We start from the raw sequence: 24606 nt of genomic DNA on the forward strand, positions 1-24606 counted from the left end.
CAAAGCCAGCCCGGGCATGAAAGTCCAGGAGATGCTTATCTCTAATTAATTACCAGAAAACCAGAAGTAGCGCTGTGGTTCAAGTGGTAGAGTGGTAGCCTTGAGCTGAAGAGCCCAGGGACAGCACCCAGGACCAAAGTTCAAGCCCCATGACTTACCAAAAAATTAAAAAAAAAAAAAAAAAAAAAAATAAAGAAAGAAAAGAAACAAAACTTTAAATAATTTTCATGAATTGTTTTGAATTTCTCCCCCCTCCATGGTTTAAATACACTTATGAACATAGGGAGTTTTGTTTTATTGTTGTTTGTTTGTTTTTGTTTGTTTGTTTGTTTTTTCTTTTGCCAGTCCTGGGCTTGGGCTCAGGGCCTGAGCACTGTCCTTGGACTTTCTCAAGGCTAAAGTTCTACCACTTGAGTCTCAGCACCACTTCTGGCTTTTTTCTATGTATGTGGTACTGAGGAATCGAACCCGGGTCTTCGTGCATGCTAGGCAAGCACTTTAACCACTAGGCCAAACTCCCAGCCCCATAGGGAGTTATTAAATGTTACTATATTAGATGTTTTAGAGTCTTCTACTTTTAATTGTTTATAATTATTTTAGAATTCTAAGTAACAGTTCCTTATAGCAGTGCCTATTGGGATAATTACAGATGCAAATTTACTTTTTTGGGGGGGCGGGGAGAGTTGTTTTTACTTACATAATAGGCACTGTTACCCAGTTGTTGAATTTTATAACATACTATCTAATTGTATTTTTTAATTGTAATTGATAGAAGGGTTACATTATGTTTGCCAGATAAAAGGTGCATTACTTCACAAGCATGGCTACCCTTTCTCATGTTTTTGTCCCCATTTCCCTCCCCCCACCTCCTCTCCTTATCTTATTTTCCCCCCTTCCACTTTTAAAATAATTCTTACTAGTACCTTCTGAGAAGGTAGGTGTGAGCCACTGGTATCCAACTCAAAAAATTTTTTTTATATAATCTGTAAGATATGATATGTTTAGGGGCTGGGAGTTTGGCCTAGTGGTAGACTGCTTGCCTAGCATGCACAAAGACCCAGGTTCGATTCCTCGGCACCACGTACATAGAAGTGGTGCTGTGGCTCAAGGATAGAGCTCTAGCCTTGAGGAAAAAGTCAAGGACAGTGCTCAAGCCCTAAGTTCAAGCCCCACAACTGGCAAAAAGAAAAAAGATATGATCTGTTTAGAGCTGTTAAGTTCTACCAATTATTGATTCAGGAAAGATATATTGATTAAGTTACATAATTAAATATTTTAGCACATTTAAGAGCTTATCATTAAATATTAATGATTAAATATTTGAATAGCAATTTTTAATGGATGACCCAGTTAACATTACTATTAAAGCAAATAATTTGTTAAAAAATTAAAATATACCATTAAAGTTTTAAAAGAGCAGAATGCTCAGACCAGTAAAGAAACAAAAAAAATCACTGGATGCTGGTGGTTCATGCCTGTAATCCTAACTGCTTGGGAGACTTAGATCTGAGAATTGGGTTTGAAGCCAGTGTGGGCAGTAAAGTCTGAGAGACTTTTCAGTTAAGCACCAAAAAAGCTGTAAATAGAATTGTAGCTCTACTTTAGCTCCAGAGCCCTTGGGATAAGCAAAAAAGCTCAAGGTTAGTACCCTGAGTTCAAACCCGCAGGACTGGTACAAAAAAAAAAAAAAAATCAGGTAGATAGATAGATCAGACAGAAATTTCTTGATGATGTGACTGCCATAATGAGGACATTTAGTTTGCTGTTTAAATTTATAAAATGATTTTGGTGATACACCCTAGATCTAATTCTGTGAAATAAAATCTTATTTAAAAGATCATCCATTATGATTTTTTAAATAAATTTTAACTTTTAATTTTTATGTCTTTTTTTTAGGATGGTATCGACAGTGCAGTATTATTCCGTATAGCAAAGATGTCGACATAGGTGTTTTTATACAAGATTACAAATCTGACATTGTTTTAGCATTTCAGGATGCAGGACTTGCACTCAAACACAAGTTTGGGAAGGTCAGTAACAAGAATCAGCTTAATTTTATGATTCATGTATCTCCATTGTAAAGTTTATATTACTGATCTCAGATATAATTAAGAATGCTACAAGAAAGACATGATGGTACATGCCTGTAATCCCAGCAGTAGGGATTATGGGCATTTTTAAGGGGATCCAAAGAAGGAAAGAAGTAAAACTATCCTTCTTTGCAGATGACATGATCCTGGATCATTCTTCCCCAGTTTACCTGAGCTGATCCAAAACTTTGGCCCAATAGCAGGGTATAAAATCAACCCATAAAAATCAGTAGCTTTTCTGTATGCCACCAATGAGAAGAGCAAGACTGAAATCAGGAAAGCAACTTCTTTTGTAATAAAATCTATGAATTTATTTAACCAAAGATGTGAGTTATCTCTACTGTGAAAATTTCAAAAATCTGAAAAAAGAAATTGAAGCAGATTTAAGGAAAAGGAAAAACCTTTCATGTTCTTATATTGGAAGAATTAACACCATGAAAATGGCAATACTGCCCAAAGCAATACCCATCAAAATCTCAATACATTCTTCAGTGAAATAGTGAAAGCAAAAATTCATTTGGAAAAAATATTTGAAAATTTCATGTGGAATAATAAAAGACCCTGAATAGCAAAAGCAATCTTTAGCAGGAAGAATAATGTTGGAAGAATATCAATACCAAACTTCAAACTCTATTACAAATTCATATAGTAATAAAAACAGATTGGTGCTGGCCAAGAATAGACCTGAGAACCAGTGGAACAGAACAAAGATCCATAAATGAACCCACAGGCCTATAGCCACTTAATATTCAATATGGCAGCCGAAAACACAGGTTGGCAGAAAGACAACCTCTTCAACAAATGGTACTGGCAAAATTGGCTATCCACATGGAGAAAACAGACACTAGATCCTTATATACAACTCTGCACCAAAATCTATTCAAAATGGATTAAATACCTCAATGTAAGGCCAGATATCATAAAAATATTATGGGAAGAGGTGGGGGAAATGCTAGTGCTCTTAGGCTTGAGTCAAAACTTCCTAAGTAAAGATCTAGAACCACAACAAATGAAAGAAAGACTGGATGAGTAGGATATAAAATCAAACTGAAGATTTTCTACATGCAAAGGACATAACTGATAAGGAAACCCACAGAATGGGAAATTTTTACCAGCTGCATATTAGATAAGGGCCTCACATCAAGAAAATACTTGGAGCTCAAAGATAAATTATTTTATATGCATTTAAGAAAAATTGGGGGGCCAGGAGTTTGGCCTAGTTATAGAGTGCTTGCCTAGCCTGCACAAAGATCCAGATTCAGTTCCTTGGTACCACATACTGGAAGTGGTGCTGTGGCTCAAGTGGTAGACCTCTAGCCTTGAGAAAGCCAAGGACAGTGCTGAGGCCCTGAGTTCAAGCCCTGGGACTGGCAAAAAATATAGAAAAATAGATAAAAGTAAAATTGGTTGTGGCTTTCTACAGGTGAACCCCATGTTCAGTGGTACTTGAAAAAGCATAAATCTTAGAATTAATATTCAACATATGTAAAACATTAGAATGTTTTTCTGACTTTTTAAAAAGTTTTAAAAGATATGTTCATTATTTGACTCTCTGAAGTTTCCTTTCTTCTAGGTAGAGGACAGCTTGGAACTATCCTTCCAGGGGAAAGATGATGTAAAACTTGACATTTTTTTCTTCTATGAAGAGATTGACCATATGTGGAATGGAGGCACTCAGGCTAAAACAGGAAAAAAATTTAAGTAAGTATCAGATAAGTACTTATTAAAAGATATTATAGACACAATTTCCAAGGTAGAAATAAGGAAGCATCTGAAAGGGGAAAAGTTATGTGTCAAAGCTCATAACACTTTCTCAGCTTGCTAGAGTGTAGTTTGCCTGTGAAGTAAGAACTGCTTATGGGGAGAGTCTATAAGGAGGGAGTATCAATAGGTTTGTTATTATGATAAAAACTCTTGAGTCATCAGAAAGAAAATATCAAGGCAAAGGACACAAAATCAAACCCAGAACCTAACCCAGAAAATGAATCTGTTGTAGTCACAGGAGTTTGATAATCATAGGAGAATGGGGAAAAGATGGTAAGGGGATAAGTCAAGGTGAAGCCAGGTTTAAATGAAGAAACAGGAATTAAACAGGACCTGAGTCCATGAGTGCTGGGCAAGCTTTAGGAAGTGCCATTAACGTACATGAAAAGCTAATCCTTAAAGAACACATGGACTTTAACAAAAATGGCCGTGTTTATTATAAGATGCACCATTTTTTTCTGTGCTACTAAGAAAGAAAAGCTGCTTGGTCAGTTATAAGTCACATGACTCACACAAATGTCTCAGGATTGATAAAATGTGATATGTTAGGTTGATATTATCTAAGAGTTTAGCATACTTATAGAGGAAAAGATGAGAGAGATCACAAGTATAATGTCCTGTGTGATGCACTTGACCCATCTTCAATTCCAAGAGAGAGAATGAGAATGGAAACCCAAAGAATGTGAGCTTTAGAGTTAGACAGACCTAGGAAACTTCATCTCTACCCTAACTGATGTGTGGCCTTTACTTTTCTGAATATTAATTGCCTCGTATATTCAATTTAGGTATTATTATGAATGTTTTACATCACTAGAACAACCTTAGAAAGCAGATTTTTTTTTTAAACCAATGAACTCAGGCCTTCTGCTTGTTCATCTAGATTGCTTACTTGGATAGCACTCTACCACTTGAGCCATGCCTATGACTTGGCTCTTGGCTGGTTATTTTGGAGATGATATCTTGCAGATTTTTCTGCCAGGCAGCTTCAACTACAGTCCTCCAGATCTCAAGCCTCCTGAATAGCTAGGATTACTGGCATGAGCCATTAGTATCTGACTTGAAGGTATTGTATGGGATACTAAGAACTAACTATTTGGGGTACCCAAGTTATGACTGATAGGTACTGCACCCAGAGTTCAAACCCCAGTACTTTGATTTATTTATTTATTTATTTATTTATTTATTTATTTATTTATTTATTTGCCAGTCCTGGGCTTGGGCTCAGGGCCTGAGCACTGTCCTTGGATTTTCTCAAGGCTAGACCTCTACCACTTGAGCCTCAGCACCATTTCTGGCTTTTTTCTATGTATGTGGTACCGAGGAATCGAACCCGGATCTTCGTGCATGCTAGGCAAGCACTTTACCACTAGGCCAAACTCCTGGCCCGAAACCCCAGTACTTTGAAAAGAAAAAATAAACCTTCTTTGTGCAATATCACACATAATGTAAGTGAAAGAATCAGATGGCAATCTGTCTCTGGAGTTCTTAATCACGATTTGGTGCAGCTCCCTAATATATCTGAAATGTAAAGCACTTAGCATTCTTTTGTTATTTATTATTATTTTTTTTTTTTACCAGCGCACGAACTTAGGGCCTGAGTACTGTTCTTGGGCTTTCTCAAGGCTAGAGCTCCACTACTTAAGCTGCCACAGCACCACATCCAGCTTTTCCTATATATGTGGCCCTGAGGAATGAATAAAACCCAGGTCTTTGTGCATGCTAGACTGGGCCAAACTCCTGGCCCTTATGTTATTTAATATTATTAGCATGTATACAAATATGTGATTACTGTCATTGTGGCCATTTTTATTGTAGTCATGGGGCCAGTGGCATAAATTTGAGCTGTCGAACATAAATGAGATTATTTTGTAAGCACAGGAGAGAAATTACACATTTGTACTGGTTTCTTGCTAGTTAATTGACCTATCCTAGTAGGATCCCTAAATACCTAAAGGTAAAGTTTTTGCATAAAATCAAATTTATTCTGGAGGCTTAAGAATAGTCCATACCTTTTTCTCAAAGTCATAACATATCCCCAAAGAGACACTGATCTCAGAGCTTGTTCTTTAAATTTTATTGTTTTGCTTTATGACACCAGATTTCCAGAAGTAATACTAGCTTTTTTTATTCTTAATTTTCCTTCTAATGAATGACTATTTCTTTTCGCTCATGATCTCCATGGTACAAACCAAAAGAACTGTTCATTTCCAACCATGACATTGCTGAATAGAGAAAGCGTTTTTCATTCTGCTTCTACTGCTCTTTATAGTAGCAGTGTTTGGGAAGTGTGAAGTGTTCTGACTACTTAACAAGAGAAATGAGCAGTGTTAAACTGCCTGGACAGATGGTGTGAGTCCCAGATTTCTACCATGTTAGTGTGACCTTAAAAGGCAGAGGAAAGAACTAGCTGTGCAGAATCGTTACTTTGGAAGATTTCCTCAGCCATATGCCATTTTCATTCTTTTCAGCACTATTTACTTTAAGGAAACACAGTATTTTTTACCACTGCTGTTCCTAAGGGGAAGGAGAAAACCAAACCTTTAGAACTAGTGTAAAGGTTTTATCTTTATAATACTGTTTTTTTTTAATTCATTTGTATTGTGTGTTTAGAAAACATTTAGAATATAGAATGCTTACCAGTGTTTTTAAAGTGGTGAAAGGAACTCAGGAAGAAAGAGAAAAGTGTTTCTTCTTTCTAAACTTTACTCAGGATTCCCACTAAATGATGATATAATAATAGTTTAATAGGAACAGCAAGATCAAGTTGGCTGCATATGACCATTTTATCATATATAGAAATTTAATAGCCATATATCATTCAGATAAATAAGCAATCATATATCACATTTATTATATGCCCTGAACTAAACCTCATTCTTGATAAATATCCATTGAATGAATCAATGACCAGAATAAATTGATATTTAGTCATTCTTTTTTCTCTTATTTATTTTTTAAATTTTTTTGCGGCTCCTTGGGCTTGAACTCAGAGCCTGGGCTCTGTCCCTAAGCTTCTCTGTGCTCAAGGCTAGCACTGTACCACTTGAGTCACAACACCAGTTCTGGCTTTTTCTGAGTAGTTTATTAGAGTCTCATGGATTTTCTTACCTGGACTGGCTTCAAACCATGATCTAAGCCTCCTGAGTGACCCAGATTACAGGCATGAGCCACCAGCGCCTGGCTATTATTATTACCTTTCTATCAACTATTCCAAACATACATTGGCGTCTAGTACTATCAAGCCCCCTCCCCTGCTTTCTAGTTTCCATTTCAAAATTCAACTGTAAGACAGCATAGTGTTTTTAGTATCACATTTCAAATAGTTGCTAGATACTATATGTAAACTTCTATATCAGAATGTGGTACAGGTATGGTTTGGTGAGATTAAACTCAGTAATGAGCAAACCCTGGCTTCAGATGTGCATTCTGCTCTTTTTTTTTTTGTATTTTATTGTTGGTATAATGTATAGAGGAGTTACAGTTATATTCATCAGGTAGTGAGTATATTATTTCTTAAACATTAATACTTCTTCTCACGTTTTTGTCCCACTTTCCCTCCCCTCCCCGTTGTTAGCAGGTAATAACATCAGATACAGTAACATCATGAGATAAACCACAGGAGAAAAAAAGAAAAGAAATAAGTTCACCTAGTACATTAAGAACAACAATCATAAAGATAAACCTCTTGTTTCCATATCTAGAGTTCATTTCACTTAGTTTCATTCTATATGACCGTATGTACATAGCATTTGAGCTATTGTGATCCTCTGCTAGGAGAAGCCTACATATGTATTAATTATTACAAATGAGGGAAACCATAAAGCCTATGTATGTTCCTTTGGGTCTGCCCTACTTCACTTAATATGATTTTTTTTCTAAGTCTTTCCATTTCCTTATGAATGGGGCAATGCCATTCTTTCTGATGGCAGCATCTAATTCCATTGTGTAGTCATCTACAGAGGGGCATCTGAGTTGGTTCCATATCTTAGCTATGGTAAATAATGTTGCAGTGAGCATTATTGTGCTAGTAGCTTTAGTATGTCCTTGTTTCTGGATATTTGGGTAAATGCCCAGGAGTGGGATTGCTGGGTCTTAGGGGAGCTCTATGTTTAGAAGAATTGCCATACTGCTGCATTCTGCTTTTTGTGTTACCTTATCATCTGAGCTTCAAAATTCTTCTCCATAAAATGCAAATAGCACTACATTCCTCACAGCATATTAACTGGAAATCATATGAAATCATCTGGTTTACTCATTGGAATATAATAGATTCTTACCTGTTCTTTCTAAATTAGGCATGTAGTGCTGAAAAGTCAGGAAGGTTCATTGGTACGAAGCAATTCAGAAAAAGATCACTTAATAGTGAATTAAAGTGCACTAGATGTTACAAAGAATAGAAGCATTCTCTACATATAACTGCAGAAACATAGATAAAAGAATTTAAAAAATGGGGGCTGGGAGCATGGCCTAGTGGTAGAGTGCTTGCCTAACATGCATGAAGACCTGGGTACCACATACATAGAAAAAGCTGGAAGTTGCTGAGGCTCAAGTGGTAGAGCTCTAGCCTTGAAAAAGTCCAAGGACCGTGCTCAAGCCCCAGGACTGGCAAAAAAAAAAAAAAATAGAGAATTAAAAAAGTGCTGAAGTAAGGGTAGATTCAATACAATTTGAATTGATGTTGGAGGGTATTGTTATTAAAATAGATAGAACTAGCTGTAAGAAAGGAGTTTCATAAGTTACAGAGAATGTATATTGAGTAGTATTGATTAACCTATTAATTGATAGAAAGTCTTAGTGTTAAGCTACAGAATTTTGGATTTGATCTAACAATTGATAGAATCCCTCTTAAGGCTTTGGGTAGCAAATATATTAGAAATCTGAAGCCATATTAAGGGATATTGTAATGTACAGTTAGTGGTTACCCTCACAACAACCACTCTTTTAGCACCCTAGATTTGGATGCATAAGAACCTTACCTAAACAGTAGTTAATTGGAGGGAGTAATGAAAGGATGTAATACCACACTTGGTATGAACAAGGGAGCCCTGAGCCTGAAGGGAAGTTTAAGAAAACTCTTAAGGCCCAATGTAACATTCGTTCCTACTAGAACTGGAGAAAGTTAAGAATTAGAGAATTGTCAATGATTAAACATATAATCAGCAAACCATTTAAAAATAGACTTGCCATAACCCAAATGTCTGCATTTTTTGCCCTTAGAATCAAAGCTTCTCCTATAAAGTAGCAAAACTGTCCTGATTTCTAATATTGCAATTTAGTTATACCATTTTATATAAATGGAACTGTGCTTGTGCTTTTTTTACCCACATAACATGATGTTTCTGAGAATCCATATGTTTATTATTTATGTTATAGTTGTTTGGTCATTTTGCTGTACAGCCATACCATAAATATTTATCAGGTTCACTTGTCATTGGCACTGATTTTTTTTTTTTTTGCCAATTCTGGAGCTTGAACTCAGGGCCTAAACACTGTCCTTGTGCTTTCTCAAGGCTATAGCTCTACCACTTGAGCCACAGTACCACGTCTGGCTTATTCTATATATGTGGTACTGAAGAGTTGAACCCGAGTCATCCTGTATGCTAGGCTAGCACTCAACCACTAGGCCAAACTCCTGGTGCTCATTAGCACTTTTTTGACTGTTTTCAGTTTGGGGCTATTATACATGATGCTATAGTGAAAGGTTCTGTACATGTCTTCTAGTGCTATGAGCAGCATGTTTGTCTTTATCCATTCAAGCTGCTATATTAAATAACAAAACAGTAGAAACAGAGTGGCTTATAAACTATAGACATTTGTTTCTCATAGTCCTGAAGGCTGGAAAGTCCAAAATCAAGGTGCCAACATGATAAGGGTCTGGTGAGGGTATTCTTCCAGTTTGTACATAGTAGAAAAAGCCATCAAACTCCCTCAGGCCCTTGTATAGTGCACTAAGACCATTCACTCATGAGGCTCTTCACTCATGGCCTGATCATCTTGCAAAGGCCTCATCTCTTAATGCAATTGACTTTCAGCACATGAATTTCAAGGAGGATAATTTAGATGATAGCAATAGTTTCTGTTAGATGTATAAATTGTAGAATTATTTGGCCATACAATATTAGATGTACTTTTTTTAACTTCAATATCTTGATTCTAACTAGTTTTCCGAAGTTGACTGTACTGACTTAATATATTATAGGATGTTCTATTGCCTCACATTCTTTTTTTTTTTTTTTTTGGCCCCCTTCTCTTTCTGGCCCCGCTCGCTCCGGCCCCGCTCGCTCCGGCCTCACTGGCTCTGGCTCGGCTCGCTCCCGCACGCTCCGCACTCGGTTGGGCTCTGCTTGCTTGCTTTCGCTCTCTGTCGCTTGTTGCAGTCTCGTCTCTGGCACTTCCGGCTTGGTTGTGTCTCGTCTCTGCCACTTCTGGCTTGGTTGTGTATGTGGGATACCGAGGAATCGAACCCGGGTCCTTGTGCATGCTAGGCAAGCACTTTAACCGCTAGGCCAAACTCCCGGGCCCTCTATTGCCTCACATTCTTACCATCAATTGATATTGTCAGACCTATGATTTTAACCATTTTGGTGGGTATGTGGTTTTATTTTCTACACTCCTAATGACTTAATGGGAGAGGTCACTGCTTTATTTTTCTACTGACTATTCAGATAATCTCTTTCCCCCTCCCCTCCCCTCCCTTCCCTTCTCTCTCTCTCTCTCTCTCTCTCTCTCTCTCTCGCTCTCTCTCTCTCTCTCTCTCTCTCTCTCTCGCTCTCTCTCTCTCTCTCTCTCTCTCGCTCTTTCTCGCTCTCTCTCCCTCGCTCTCTCTCCCTCGCTCTCTCTTGCTCTCGCTCTCTCTCCCTCTCTCTCCCTCTCTCTCCCTCTCTCTCTTGCTTTCTATCTCTGCCAGTCCTGGGACTTGAACTCAAGGCCTCTGTCCTTGGGCTTTTTCAACGCTAGAACTCTAGCACTTGAGCCATAGCACCACATCCATTTTTTTCTATATATGTGGTGCCAAGGAATTAAACCTGGGTCTTCGTGTATGCTAAGCGAGCACTCTACCACCAGGCCAAACTCCTGGCAAACTGTTGAATTTTTTCCTGAGTTGTCAATCATTTTCTTATGATTTGCGGCTTCTATGTAATGAAAATGTTTTCCCACTTTGTCTTTTTTTTTCTATCTATTTTTTCAATGGTAAATTGTTCTTTGAAAATTCTCCCTTTAAATGTGGCTAAGTGTATCAATATTTTTTTCAAGGACAGTGCTCTACTACTTAAGCCACTCCTTCTCTTGCTATAATTACTACTTTTGCTGTTCTTTTTATCTTGGGATTGTGATACTCTCCACATTACCTTCTAGAAACTTTATTGATTGACACTCTAGATTTAAACTCTAGATTTTATTTGGATTCACCTAGTTAATCCACTGTTGTCCTTTTTCTGGTCTAATATGCAGTCCAGTTGCATTTGGACACCCTGGATTTTGAAATTTGATTTTAGTTTAAGACTTTAAGAATATTGCTAGTAATACCAGATTATTGTCCATCATTGCATGTCTCAGTTTTAAGGATCAAGGGCATTAAATTTCCTTCTCTCCGGAATTACTTCTTAGTTACTTTTATTTGGAAATAGTCTCATCCTCTCGATCTCCATGATTTTTTTAACTTCTTTTATGCTTTATTGGAATATCTTGACCAACTTGTCCTTGCTGAGTGATAGATAAAAATCAGATTTGGCATGTCTGCTGGCCTGAGTGAACCTTGATGCTTTCTTGAAACTAAATCAGGCTCTCTTAAGTAGTCTGCATTGTTTAGTAAGGGTGATAGTGACACCAGGTTAATGCCTTGATCCACTTGTAGCACCTTTTGAAAATTAAAGCCATAAAATTAAATCACTAGTTATTTTTAATCATTGTTTCCCAAGAAGTAAAGAGTTTGCAGAACTCTTATGGACTCTCTCAACATTGTAGGTTGGTACTGTGCTCCTGTAGTCATAACTCTACAGAAACGTATTTGTCTCTTTAGTACTTACAGCTGTGAAACTAAAAAGGCAAATTTGAATAATTTCTTTAAATGAGTGTATTGAAAACATTGACTTTTCTAAATGATGTCTCATTTCCTGCTCTATTTATGCATTCATATTTTACGACATATAGATTATGTCTTAGGTCTCCTTAATTATACTTCCAAACCATAGTAAGTAGCAGGTGTATAATTGAAGGGTTGAAGAAAGAACTTTGAATACATGTTACATGGTATCATTTATAAAATAAACTAAAGAAACAGTTCCTTACCAACCCAGATGCCCCTCAGTTGATGAATGGATCAACAAGATGTTGTATTTATATACAATGGAATTCTATGCTGCTGTCAGAAAAAATGATATCGCCCCATTTGTAAGGAAATGGAAAGACTTAGAAAAAATCATATTAAGTGAAGTAAGCCAGACTCAAAGGAACATAATCATAATCAGAAACCTTGGGCTCTCCTAGCAGAGATTTACAATAGAACAAAACCTAGATACATAAGGCCATATAATATGACGCTAAATGAAAGGACCTCTAAGATATAGAAACAAAAGCCATATAATGAGTGATTGTTGTCCTTAATGTACTATGTTATCTCTCATCTCTTTTGCTATCCCTTGGCTATCACATATTATTACAGTATTTTACCTTGTTATCTGATATATTGCCTATATGTTTATTTGTTTATTTGAAATAGGATAGGGAAGTGAGGAAAAGAAGATGAGGGGTGGGGGTGAGGGGAAGGAAATGGGAACCAAAACATGAGAAAGGGTATCAATATTTATGAAGTAATGCACCTCTATCTGGTGAATATAATGTAACCCTTCTATTAATTACAATGAAAAATATATGGAAAAAAAAGAAAACAGTTCCTTATATAGTAAGCCTTGCTTTTGCGGGGGAGGAGAGTACTAGAAGTTGAACTTAGGACCGTATTTCCTAAACAGGTTCTCTTTACTGAGCTATTCCTCCAGCTGTGATTTTTGCTGATTATTTTTCAGATAGGATCTTATTTGACCCATCTATGTTAGTCTTCTTGGTAGTTAAGATAACAGGTGTTCTCCCGCCAAGTCCAACACCTCATTAAAAAGGGGTTGCCTGGAACTCGTGGGCTTTTTTCTGCCTGGGCTGGCTTCAAATTGTGATCCTAAGGATGTCAGCCACCCACATCTCTAGGATTAGAGGCACAAGCCACCAGCACCGACTGAAGCTTTGTTTTTAAAGGCAAAATTCCTTCAGAATGAATAAATAGCAAATCTTTTACTTATGGAAAGTAAAAAAAATATACATTTTGTTCTTCCAACATAATTATGTTAGGTAATATCCCATGATGAAAATATATTTGCAATAAAAGACTTGCATACAGTTTTATTCATACTAGCCAAAAAATAAAAACATCTCTAATGCTCATCTTCTTGCGACTAGATATACAAATTATGATGTATCTAAACAATAGATTATACTGAAAAAAGAAGAGGAATGAATCACTAACATACTAAGTGAAATTAGTCTGATAGGAAGAGTGCATGAATATTTATGTTTATTTGATGTAGTTTTATTTGTACATTCAGGTATTAAATTATGTCTATTCTTTTAGATTTCAATTTGAAATCTAAAAGAAGATATCAATTTCAGTCTGGTGCTGGTGGCTCATGCCACCAGCTATTCAGGAGGCTGAGATCTGAGGATAACAGTTTGAAGCCAATCTGGGCAGGAAAGTCTCAGAAAAAGCCAGAAATGGATCTGTGGTTCAAGTGGTAGAGTGCTAGCCTTGAACACAGAGAGGCTCAGAGACAGAGCCCTGGCCCTGAGTTCAGTCCTCAGGACCGGCAAAAAAAAAACTTGAAAGAAGAAGAGGATGTAAATTTCTTGGTTCTCCTGTGGCACAGATGTCAGCTGTCATTGAGGCAGAGATCCTGTGGGGGTAGAATAGCAGTGTTCATCCTATCTGTAGGTAAATGTGATCACTCTATGTAACGTGGAAATCAGTGGGAAAATGCAGTTAAGTAGATAGAAGTTTGCTTTATGAAACATCTTTTCCATCCCTCTTCTCCTCTTCTCCCTCTTCTGTATATACTTATATATGTATATATGTGATACACATACATATTTGTAAGGAAAAGAACAGAGAATAGAATCATAAAGATCTTAGATATGTATTCAGCCTGTGCTCATAAATTATTATATTCTACATCATAAAGGTAATTGTAGTAAAATTTAAAGCATTAATGTAAATCCAAATTTTCTGTGTGAATGTATATATGTATGTAAGTGTAATTCTCCACATAAATGAGTTAAAGGGAGAAAAAAACTATATGTCAACAGATGTCAAAGGGAGAAAAGAACTATATGTCAACAGATGGCATTCTATGAACACATGAAAATAAGTTAGAAATTAACAATTAAAAGACATTTTTGCTTTTTCTGCTATACTAGGGTTTGAACATAGAGCTTCTTGCATGCTAGGCAAAGGCTCTGCCACTTGAGCCATGTTCTTTATCCCTAAATACCCCCTTATTCTCTGAAATTTAAAATACCCTCTTTAATATTCAATGAATTGAAAGGGGTATTCTATTAGGAATTATAAAATGTTAGGACTTAAGATAATATGGGTAGGCCAGGAGCATGGCCTAATGGTAGAGTGCTTGCCTAGCATACATGAAGCCCTGGGTTCGATTCCTTGATACCACATAACACACAAAAAAAAGCTGGAAGTGGTGCTGTGACTCAAGTGGTAGAGTGCTAGTTTGAGAAAAGCTCAAGGACAATGCCCATGCTCTGAGTGCAAGCCCCAGGACTGGCAAAAAATAAAAGATAACATGAGTACTGATTTTAAAATTTTCAGGATATAGCTAAAATGGTTCAAATAAATATGTGGCCTTAAAAGTATGAAAAATTACATATTGAAAATTGAGCATTCACCTAAAGATTATTAAAGATAAGTGCAGTTGCTGTAAGGAAAATGGGAGAAAAAGCCAAGATAAGAAATTAATGGAATACCCAACCAATTATCAAATAATAAACATTTATTATATAGTATATAAATTACAAAATAATACAAAGCCAGCTATTTCAAATGGTAGTTCTTTTTTTTTTTTTTGTCAGTCCTGGGGCGGGCTTGAACTCAGGGCCTAAGCACTGAGCCAGAGCACCACTTCTGGCTTTTTCTGTGTATGTGGTACTGAGGAATGGAATCGAACCCAGGGTTTCATGCATGCTAGGCAAACACTCTACCTCTAGGTCACATTTCTGGCCCCAAATGGTAGTTCTTTTGGATATTAGTCTTGTACTCAAGGCTTCACACTCCTTTTTTGCTCGTCATGTTCCAGTTGCAGCTTTTTGTTGGTTAATTGGAGATGAGTTTGTTGTCCAGCAGAGATCCTAGGATGTCATCTCCAATTAACTACCAAAAAAAAGAAATAATAGTAAGTGGAGTAGTGGCTCAAGTAGTAGAATGAGTAGTAGAGTGCTAGCCTTGTGCAAAAAGCAAAGCTACGAATGTAGCTTAGTGGTGGAGTGTTTGCCTAGCATGCATGAAGCCCTGGATTTGATTCCTTAGAACTACATAAACAGAAAATCTGGAAGTGACACTGTGGCTCAAGTGGTAGTGCTGGCCTTGAACAGAAAAAGCTCAGGGACAGTCCCCAGGCCCTAAGTTCAAGGCATGTGCGTGCATGCATACATACAGACACACATACAAAAATACATAGAAAAGAGTCAGAGGCTTAGCATTATAGCACCTGCCTAAACTAGATAAAGGAAGGCACTGCATTCAAACTACAGAAACACACACACACACACACACACACACACACACACACACACACACACGAAACATAAACAGTTCTCTTTAAGAGCATAAGCAAAACTAAATGTACTAGAAAATTGAAGAAATGAGTCTCACTGAACACACAGTTGGATTTTGTAGTGTACATGTATTAGAATAGCTCTAATAAAGTAATAAAACATTAAAGAAAAAACTACATGATTATTAAAAACTTTTGATTTATTTTATAATCAGCCAAAAGAAATAAAAAGGCCTTGTAAGCAAATGTATATTAAAGGGGATCTGGAATTTCTTTACCCTTATAATGGGAATATAATAAAATTCTAGAGTGAGCATTCTAATTTAATGAGGACATTTTAGAAATCTTCCCATTAAAATCAGGAGGAAAAAAAACAAAGGAAGGTGTACTAGCTCCTGCTTCTATTAAACATATGCTATACTGATCAGCACTTGGATAATGGAAGAAAAGACAGAAGTTAGAAGAAGAAACAAGATTGCTAGTGGGAGGGATCACTACTACACTGTTGGTGGGAGTGCAAACTTGTCCAACCACTATGGAAAATAGTATGGCAGTTCCTCAAAAGACTAAACATAGAGCTCCCCTATGACCCAGCAATTTCACTACTTGACATTTACCCAACCGTCCAGAAACAAGGGCATACTAAATCCACTAACACAACGATGTTCATTGCAGCACTATTTACCAAGGCAAAGATATGGAACCAACCCAGATGCCCTTCAGTTGATATGTGGATCAACAAGATATGGTATTTATACACAATGGAATTCTATGCTGCTGTCAGAAAGAACGATATCACCCCATTTGTTAGGAAATGGAAAGACTTAGAAAAAATCATATTAAGTGAAGTAAGCCAGACTCAAAGGAATATAGGCTTAATGGTTTCCCTCATTTGTCATAATCAGTAGGAACCTTGGGCTTTCCTAGCAGAGATTCATAATAGAACAAAATCTAGATACATAAGGCCATATAGTATGACTAAGGACTTCCAGGATATAGAAACAAAAGCCATATAATATGTGATTGTTGTCCTTGATGTACTATATTACCTTTCATCTCTTTTGCTGTCCCTTGGTTATCTCATATTGTTACAATATTTCACCTTGTTATCTGATATATTTTATATATGTTTAATTGGTTATTTGAAATAGGAGAGGGAAGGGGGAAAATGAAGTTGTGAGGTGGTGGGGGGGAGGGAAATGGGAAACTGGACATAAGAAAGGGTATCAATATTTGTAAAGTAATGTACCTTCTATCTGATGAATATAATGTAACCCTTCTATTAATTACAATAAACATATATGAAAAGTAATAAAAAACCCTCAGTGATTAAAAAAAAGATTGCTAGTGGGAATAAACTATGTGTGGTGTTCTGCAGAAATTCTTGTGAAGATAAAATGGCCCTGCTATTTTACTGTGAGTTTATTGCCAACTTAAATTTTAAAAGGTCCTATTCAGGTTTAATGAAGGAGCTCCTTATCTCTCTTAGCCTAGGTAATCAGTAATAATAAATACTTTCTTCTCAGATGCTGGAAAGCCTTCTTCATTTAGTAATTATGTTCATACATTCTACTATTTTAGTCAAAAGTAAAATGAGTAAGAAAAAAGTGGTATAGAAATACATGAAAGAATTTTTTTCTAATGGTAAGATTTCTTATATTCTGATTTAGGGTTGCCAGTCTAAATTTAAATTTGTTCTAGGGCTTTACAGTATATACTTCTATGCCAAACTTAATTATAGCTTTAAAACCCAGGGTAACATTGCAGACCTACAGTGTATTTTAGTCTAGTCATTGTTTACTAGTAACCTGGACATGATACATGGAATGTGCTTCTGTTATTCCCCTGTTCTCTTCCTCACCACATTCCTATTTTACAATCCGTTTTTACTTTTTATGGTTTGTTTATCTTTCTCTTTCTCTTAGGAAGTGAGGATATTCTCTGTGCTAAAGAGGATTAAAAAATAATTGGAGAAAAGAAAATCACAGAAACTTTAGACATATTGCTGTTCAAGAAATGAAAATAACTTTTGAATTTGTCTTTGAATTGTTTTCACTTTGTGTGTGTGCGTGTGTGTGTGTGTATGTGTATTTAGAATATTTTAGTTTTGCTTGTAAATCCTACACTGTTCAAAACATTTCTTTTAGAAAATCTCTTCTACCTTGTATTCCCTTGTATCCTGTTCATCCTAGGTTTGCTCATTTTTCTGTTTCAGCTTTTTGATAAGATTATAATGGCTAATGCTTAAAGAGAGGAGTTTCTTGGCCTGTAGTTCAGGATAGACAATTTTTTTAGCCTCAGTTCAATTGCAGTGTGTCAACCTGATTGACTTGGACAGGTGGACATTTTGCTGACCAGCATTAGATTGAGAAGGGTGGAGGTTGATGATGAATGGTATGTCTGATGACAAACTAAGCAATTCTATGAATATGAGTGTGCAGAGTAAATTTGGGATCCGCAGGTGGTGCGCCTAAACTGTGTCTTATTTCTTTCTCAGCTATGAGATTTACTGTGGCCATCTTTTCACAGAAGCCAGCTGGAATTGTCCATTAACTGCCTGTTCCCATTGGTTTTTGTGGCAGGCACTCGTTGCTTTCTTTAGAATTTGTTCAGCTTCTCATTTTCATGTATGGCATTATGTTCACTTGGTGGTAAAACATGATTCTAAAGTAGAATATAAGAACTGATCTTTCTGTGGAGAATGTTCCAGTTAGATACCATTCTCTCTTTAATCCTCTAATATTTTACATTCCTGTGATCTCTGTTATTACCACTTCAGGGTTGATTACTGAAATTTCTCCCCATATTTGAAGTCAAGAAAAGTTTCTCTGAAGATACTAGCACAGAATACAGAGCTATATATAACCCCAAATCAAATGTTCCTACTAATTTTAGCTTCCCTTTATGTCTTATTTTCTTGACTAAAATACATTTTAGTTTTAACTCTTGAAAGTTAGTGCTAATCAATGTACTTCTACAATGGATATACTAAATCCATTGTAACTAGTACTCCTTAGGCTAGTTTGTATATGTTTTTAGTATTTGACTACAGGTAGGATCTTGTTAGATATGAACTGAAATAGATGTTTGAGGATGCAACTGATTTTTCCTTCTTGGGAAACCCACCCAGGTTGTTCAAGAAAAGGAAGTGACAAATTTCTCTGTCTTGTTGTGACTACGTTTTGGCAACTTTTCTTCCAACAGAAAACCCAGAGCTGATTGATTTGCATAATTTGAACATGTTATCGTCTCTGAACTAACCACTAAAACTTATTAATCAAGCCTAGGTATTTGTTGGTTGATTGGTTTGTTGGTTTTTAGAAGCTTGGATCTAGGGCTAGCTCCTCTTCAGTCATATGGAATGGGAAAAAGGGAAGAGAACTGAGGTGGTGTTAACATTGGTGGAGGAAACGAATGCTGGACAATTCCAAGTGCAGGTGTCCACTCTTTGGTAGATGTTTAGTGGGAAAGGGCTGACCCTCAGCCAAGAATGCCTTAGCCACTGGGTTTCTTAGTTAGACCTTCCATTGTCATAACCTAATCTTTTCCCCACATTGCCTTTGTTTTGCTACAGGTATCTGTTTCCCAAGTTTACACTCTGTTGGACTGAGTTTGCAGACATGAAGGTCCATGTGCCCTGTGAAACCATTGAATACATTGAAGCCAACTATGGTAAGACCTGGAAGATTCCTGTAAAGACATGGGACTGGAAGAGCTCGCCCCCTAATGTGCAGCCCAATGGAATCTGGCCTATTTCTGAGTGGGATGAAGTTATCCAGTTATATTGATATACTATGATATACTAGGATAACGTCTTAAAGATCATGTCTTTTATCACACTTAAGTGGAAGCCAAAGGGGGAAAATGGCAAGTTCAAAGACAGAGAAGAGACCTAAGTCCTGAGCCATCTGTTTTAATTCTATTGTTCAGCATTTTTTAAGGATCTCTAGATGGTACATGAAATGCTAGGTTACAGTAGAGAAGCAGAGGTGAACTGGCAAATGATTTCTCTCCTGTTCCTTTGGAAAACACCAATTTTCTTTGAAGAAAATGTATGTTTACATTTTAGAAGAAAAGTCACTGAGCAAAGCTAAGGAAGAATATACTAGATAAAAAGAATAATCAATTTCTACCTGTCCTCAGTGTTTAAGCTGGTATGTTCTAATTGTGGAGGGCCAGGAGTTTGGCCTTGTGGTAAGAGTGCTTGCCTACCATGTATGAAGACCTCGGTTTGATTTCTTGGTACCATGTACATAGAAAAAGCCAGAACTGGTGCTGTGACTCAAGTGGTAGAGCGCTAGCCTTGAGAAAGCCCAAGGCCCTGAGTTCAAGCCTTGTGACTGGCAAAAAAAAAAAAAAAATTGTGGAATCTCAGTAAATATTCTATAGTAATCAGACTTTAGGTAACATCAAGAGAAGATGGTAGCAGATTCAGTGTGTAAGCAATCTGGTGTGGAATTGATTATTCCTTATTCTATTAAAAAAAAAGTGAGAACATATTTCATACCTTGTCAAGATAAGAAAATTTACTTTTTTCATGTTTGAAGTAAAATGATGAAGAAAAATGATGCTTATGTGATGCTTAGGTTTTCAACCATTGTGAGAATGTTTTTACTGACCCCTAAACAACAATTGTTGACAAATCATTCAAGCAAGACCATCGCACCCAAAATGATTTAAAAGAGTTGTGATTTCACCAAACCTATTATCCTTACCCACTCTTAGGTAAAAATATGAGTGATTCATGGACATTTTCTGTCATTTGAATTTATGATCCGTGTACTCCTGATTTTAATGTTGACACTAAAATACTAGTAGAAATATTTCTAATTTTGAAAATATAGTTGACTGGCCTCTATATTAATTTAAAAGCCTAACTGTTCATTTTCTCCCAGTACTACTTAACATCTCCACAATGGAAGGTAAATGGTGAATCTGACAGTGGTTCTCCACCCTGCATCAGTGTGTTTAAAGCTGTCTTCATGTCTCCTTGTCTAGTCTGCTGAATATGGTGAGGCAAGACTTTGGACTTTATCATAGACCACCCACTTTGGAGTCCTTCATTTATATTCTCTCTGTCATTCTTTCTTTCCTCCTTGTGCTGATCGTGAGACTTGAACTCATGGTATGAAGCTGTTCCTGAGCTTTTGTGCTCAAAACTAGTGTACTACCACGTTAGCCATCACTCCCCTTCAAGCTTTTTGGTGGTTAGTTGGAGATAAGATTCTCATAGACTTCTCTGTCCAGACTGACTTTGAATTGCAATCTTCAGATCTTAGCCTTCTGAGTAGCTAGGATTACCGACATGAACCACCAGCACCCCGCTTCCTTCAGTTTCCTTTTCTTCCTCGATGTCCATTCTTAAATGGGCTGAGATGGCTCTGCCTTCTCTATTTCTTCATAAGTCATTTAAATAATATGTATTCTATGTGAGAGATATGGGACATTCAGTTCTAGTAAGTACTGCTGTCTTTTTCTGAGAAAGTTATCTTTACTTCTTAGGACTGTTTTCTGAGACAGCTTGCAAATCTTCCTCCAAAACTAGAGAGTCCAGTTTTTCCCAGAACATCTGAGGCAATGAGTTGACAGAATTTCCCAACATAAGCTGAAAGAAAATAACCTACTATCACCAACCTCTTTAAGTGTTGAAGTATTTCTCTTCATAAATAATAGCCATGTTTTTAGGGACCGTTATATATTATTAGCAGAGTTATCACCAAATCAAATCATTCAAAATCATCTTTTTCTTTACTAGAAAATAAGCAGGTAGAATATAATCTCAAATTTAAATAGCTAATCCCTATTTCATTTTTTTTATTCACCAAAACAATATAACAGTATTCTTAGATAAAATCCACTCTACTTGGAGTAGACCATTGGCTTGTCCTCAGCACCTAGAAATAGATATACTTTATATTTCTGCCCATTTCAAAATGGGACTCCTACTGTTTGCCAGGAAATCTGACCTGCCTACCCTTGATCAAGTTACTTCTCAAATGTCTTTCCTTGGAATACAATTTTTGGGAGTGGCAAAGATTCCAAACTCTCCTCCATGAATCACCAGCTGCTAAAATACCTTTTTTGTTTTCCTTCTGTTTTATCATACTTCTGTTATTGGGTTCCACTGGAACTGGGGGAAATTAAAAGTCTTTCCTGAGAATGTGAAGACTAGTCCTGGCCTTCAGAGTGATCAGCCATATTTATTCCTCTGCTTCCTAACATTTAAACTTCACTGAGTATGCAGAGAGGTTGGCTTAGGTGTGTACAACCCCAATACCTTATTATGTTACTTTTCTTTCCTCACCAAAGTATTCCAACGAGCATTTTCCAAATCTGGCCAGTTTTCTGATTTATCTGAAGACCTTTTATATTAAACTTTGCTGGTTAGGCACCCATGAATATCTTCAGAGAGATCTTCAACAGCAAGATCTTCTCAATTGACAACCAGGTAGCCACTCAGGTTTTCTCTGCACACAGAGCATTTTTCCTTCTTTCTGCTGCAACTCCTGGAAAAGGTAACCTAAAGGCATTCCTTCCAAAAATAAACTGAACAAGGAGAATAGCGTCTTTCTGTTCCTTAGCTACAAGTCCTAAAATCTGACCACTAGGTGGCAGACTATCTTCCAGCATTCGCCTCCTAAAGAAGTTAACGGGATCATCCCATTCTTGAATCTTAAAGGTAGGAGAGGCTTCAGTGCATCATTTATTTATTTATTTATTTAATTTTTTTTGTGTGTGGGTCACGGGGCCTGAATTGGCCTGGGTACTGTCCCTGAGCTCTTCAGCTTAAGGCTGCCGCTCTACCCTTGAGCCACAGCCCCACTTTGTGTTAGTTGGAGGTTAATTGGAGATATGCCTGGGCTGGCTTTGAACCTTGATCCTCAGATCTCAGCCTCCTGGGTTGCTAGGATTACAGGCGTGAGCCACCACGCCCAGCTTGCATCATTTACTCACTTTTTTATTTAAAATTTATTGTAAATGTGATATACAGAGGGGTTACAGTTACATACAGTAATATCACGAGTACATTTCTTTTTGAAGTGTTACCCTCTCCTTCATTTTAACCCTCGTACATAATAGCTAATAAATATTTCCAGTAAGATCAGCTGAAGCTAAAACCTTGAATGCCATGACTTAGTGTCCAGTGAGTCTTTTCTTACTTACAATATAGCACAGCATCTATATTTTTTTCCCCAGTGCTGGGGCTTGAACTCAGGGCCTGAGCAATGTCCTGGGGCTTTCTCACTGCTAGCACTCCACCATTTGAGCCACAGCATCACTTCTAGCTTTTTATTTGTATGTGGTACCAAGGAATCGAACCTAGGGCTTCATGCCTGCTAGGCAAGCACTCTGCTGCTAGGCTTCACTCCCAGCCCAGCACAGCACCTTTGACCCTGTTGAGGAACTAGACAAGAGCTTTCCAGTGCTTCAGTGAACTCCCCATTTCTACAGACTCCCTTCCCCTTTGAAAACAGTTTCCATGAGTCTCATTCTGCCTCAAGCCCTTTCCTTCCTGAAAGATCTCTACCTGGTAGTAGTGGTGATGTAAATTTGCCAAAGACAATAATAGTAATAGTACTGGAGTACAGTTTTCAGGATTTTTATCTCTTGGAAGGATCTAGTTTCAGCTATTTGAGCTGCTTTTAATTGTTTATAGTGATATCCTTAACAGATTGTGTTCACTTTCAATCTTTTATCTCCAAATCATTCTTTCTGTTCTTACATTGCAGCAAAGCTCGAAGTGGCAAATAGCATAGGTAGAATACTGCAAAAGTAAGCAGGGTATAGATTGGGTACCAGACCCAAATCTGGACAACAATTGGGAGTACACACCCACACTTCTGCCTAAAAATCTTTATCTAGTATCACAAGCCTAAAGCTTCAAATTTTTCTAAGTTTCTCTGAGTTTTGTCCAATAGAAAAAGAGCAGTTGTTAAGTGTAATAAATCCCTAGAGGAAATCCTCACCTCTGAAAAACATTGTCAGAGAAAATACCACATATAGGGAAGGGTAACCTTTTTTATCTGTGTAGGGCACTTTGGAGATTCGTAACAACATTCAAACGTCATACAAAATGATTAATACAGGCAGATGCTGTGGGCAGCCTACAGTACTGTTCTAACACATAATCATATGTTGCAATAGCTCTAAGGCATACAAAAATTTGATATTAAGACTCTGAGTTCAAACTTTAATACCAAAAGAAAAAAAAATTCAGTTACTGACAAGTCAAAACAATTGTTTTAAAGGGGGGAAAAGGTAGCAAGGAGAAGAAAAGAGAAAGGGAAAGAAAAGAAAGAACATGAAAAAAAAGGAGGGAAAAGGGAAAATAAAGGGCAAGAGAAAGAAATAGAAGGGCTGGGTGCTGGTGGCTCATGCTGGTAATCCTAGCTACTCAGGAGACTGAGATCTGAGGATCCTGGTTCAAAGGCAGTCCACACACAAAAATGTCCAATTAGCCACCAGAAAAGTGGAAGTGGGGCTATGACTCAAGTGGTAGAGCACTAGCCTTGATTTGAAGAGCACAGGGACAGCTCCCAGGCCCAGAGTTCAAGACTGATGACCTACAAAAACAAACAAAAAAATGAATGCCCCAGTCACTATCTCTATTCCATCCTTGTCTTCCTCTGTCATTAGGACCATTAAGAATCGAATTCCGCTTTAAAATGTCATTTGCAGAAGATATGTTGGCATAAAAAAACATAAGCTTTCGAGTAAAACCTGGGTTTGAATCCCAGTTTCATTGTATAGGATTTACAGGGGTGCCTCTCAGCCTCAATTTCTACAGGAGTGAATTGGGATAGTGATGCTTCATTAACTAGGTTCTCATTAAATATGCCATTTTCTAGTTTCATCTTTCTTTTCTACTTATTATTCAAATGGAATTACAGAAATTGTTGGTTATGGTATACTGCCTTACTCAA

At 37.1% G+C, this 24606-nt stretch overlaps 1 protein-coding gene across 7 annotated transcripts in view; it reads left to right on the top strand.

Annotated features, from left to right (window-relative positions):
• The window catches only part of Fktn (fukutin), a 62842-nt gene that overhangs the window by 15836 nt on the left and 22400 nt on the right, over window positions 1–24606 (top strand). For 5 of the 7 annotated variants that reach the window (XM_090330382.1, XM_090330379.1, XM_090330381.1 and 2 more), the window contains exons 8-10: window positions 1897–2030; window positions 3664–3791; window positions 19257–19354. In XM_090330382.1, the coding sequence (XP_090186508.1) occupies window positions 1897–2030; window positions 3664–3791; window positions 19257–19354 (360 nt within the window). Of the gene's footprint in view, window positions 1–1896; window positions 2031–3663; window positions 3792–19256; window positions 19945–24606 lie in introns of those variants that run through there. The other 2 variants (XM_090330383.1, XM_090330380.1) reach the window with 1 other exon arrangement.

The sequence above is a fragment of the Megascapheus bottae genome, chromosome 3 (genome assembly GCF_031878675.1).
Source record: "Megascapheus bottae isolate mThoBot1 chromosome 3, mThoBot2.hap1, whole genome shotgun sequence".
NCBI lineage: Eukaryota > Metazoa > Chordata > Mammalia > Rodentia > Geomyidae > Megascapheus > Megascapheus bottae.